Raw genomic sequence first — 1455 nt, forward strand, 5'->3', positions numbered from 1 at the left:
ACATTGCGTTGGCCACGCATCGACATGAATCAGTCACAGGTATATGCATGCCCCTTTCTTCCTGAAGCCCCCTCCCCGCTCCCATCCATCCTGCCCTCTAGATTGTCACAGACCACTGGGTTGAGCTGTCTATGCTCGTTCCCTCTTGAACTGAACTGAATGCCAGATGACATTTATTTCAATTCCTCAAAGAAAGTGTATATGTTTTCTTCTATTACCTCAAGGGGCACAGGTCCTGGAGATGAGACATGAATTCTAAGCCATAATGAGTATCACCCTATTTACTTCAAATCTGAACGCGTCACTTTAGACCATACCTTCCTCATGGCGATTTTCATCTCCACGTTTCTCAGGGTGTAGATGAGAGGGTTCAGCATGGGGCCAATCACAGTGTAAAACACCGAGATGTCCTTGTCCTTGTTCGCGCTCCCTGCAGGCAGAACGTAAGTATAGATACAGGGCACGAAGAATAACACTACAACTGCTATGTGAGAACCACACGTTGAGAGAGCTTTTCTTCGCCCTGCAGAAGAATGTGCTCTAAGGTTATATAGTATGACTATGTAAGAAGCTACTAGAACAAGAAATATGACAAGCACCAACATTCCTGAATTTGCAATCACTAAGATACTCACAACATGAATATCTTTGCACACCAGTTTCAAGAGAGGCTTCACATCGCATAGGTAGTGATCTATCTGATTAGGACCGCAGAAAGGTAACTTGAGTACCATGAGAAGTAAAGCAAGAGAATGCCAAAAGCTGACAGCCCAGGCCAGGACGATCAGCATGTTGCACCTCTGTCTGTTCATGCTGGCCATGTAGTGCAGGGGCTTGACGATGGCGACGCAGCAGTCAAAAGCCATGGACACCAAGAGGAAGAGCTCCACACCTGCCAGCAAGTGGGCAGTGAAGAGCTGGGTCATACAGCTGTTATAGGAAATGTTCTTTCTTGCTGCAGCAAAGTCCCTGATTAGCCTGGGGACCACCGTGGAGGTGTAGCTGACATCCATGAGGGAGAGGTGACAGAGAAAGTAGTACATGGGTTGCTGCTTTAGATGGCTGCAGATGATGGTGAGTAAGACGATGACATTCCCCATCAAGACAGCCAGGTAACAGAGCAGGAACAAGGAAAAGAACAGTAGCTCTATTTTCTTATTTCCCCACAACCCTATGAAAACAAATTCTGTGACATTGTTTTGGTTTTCCATGAGGTTGAGTAGAGTTCAGGACACACAGCAGAAATTCAATTCATCTGAAACAATAGAGAGCACAATACATCTTTAATTGCATATTTAAAGCTTTGGATTATTTTCTTGTACACTGAGCAAAGATGTAGGTCACAGAAAATTTACTATAAGCAATCTACCATTTGATATTAAGAGAAGCACATTTCAAGCAATATTTAATAAAATATTAATTATGACTGGAATTGTAACAACCCAACCAAGAGGT

General features: G+C 43.8%; 1 protein-coding gene across 1 annotated transcript; it reads right to left on the bottom strand.

The window, feature by feature from the left end:
* Positions 1 to 281: 281 nt before the first annotated feature.
* On the bottom strand, positions 282 to 1211 carry LOC136174090 (olfactory receptor 4P4-like). Its single transcript, XM_065943910.1, has one exon. The coding sequence runs from the start codon at positions 1209 to 1211 to the stop codon at positions 282 to 284; it is 930 nt and encodes a 309-aa protein (XP_065799982.1).
* Between the last annotated feature and the right edge of the window lie 244 nt (positions 1212 to 1455).

The sequence above is a fragment of the Muntiacus reevesi genome, chromosome 9 (genome assembly GCF_963930625.1).
Source record: "Muntiacus reevesi chromosome 9, mMunRee1.1, whole genome shotgun sequence".
NCBI classification, from domain to species: Eukaryota; Metazoa; Chordata; class Mammalia; order Artiodactyla; family Cervidae; genus Muntiacus; species Muntiacus reevesi.

Coding starts and splice junctions, on each gene's coding strand:
- LOC136174090 (XM_065943910.1), bottom strand. CDS start 1,211: ATGGAAAACCAAAACAATGTCACAGAATTTGTTTTCATAGGGTTGTGG.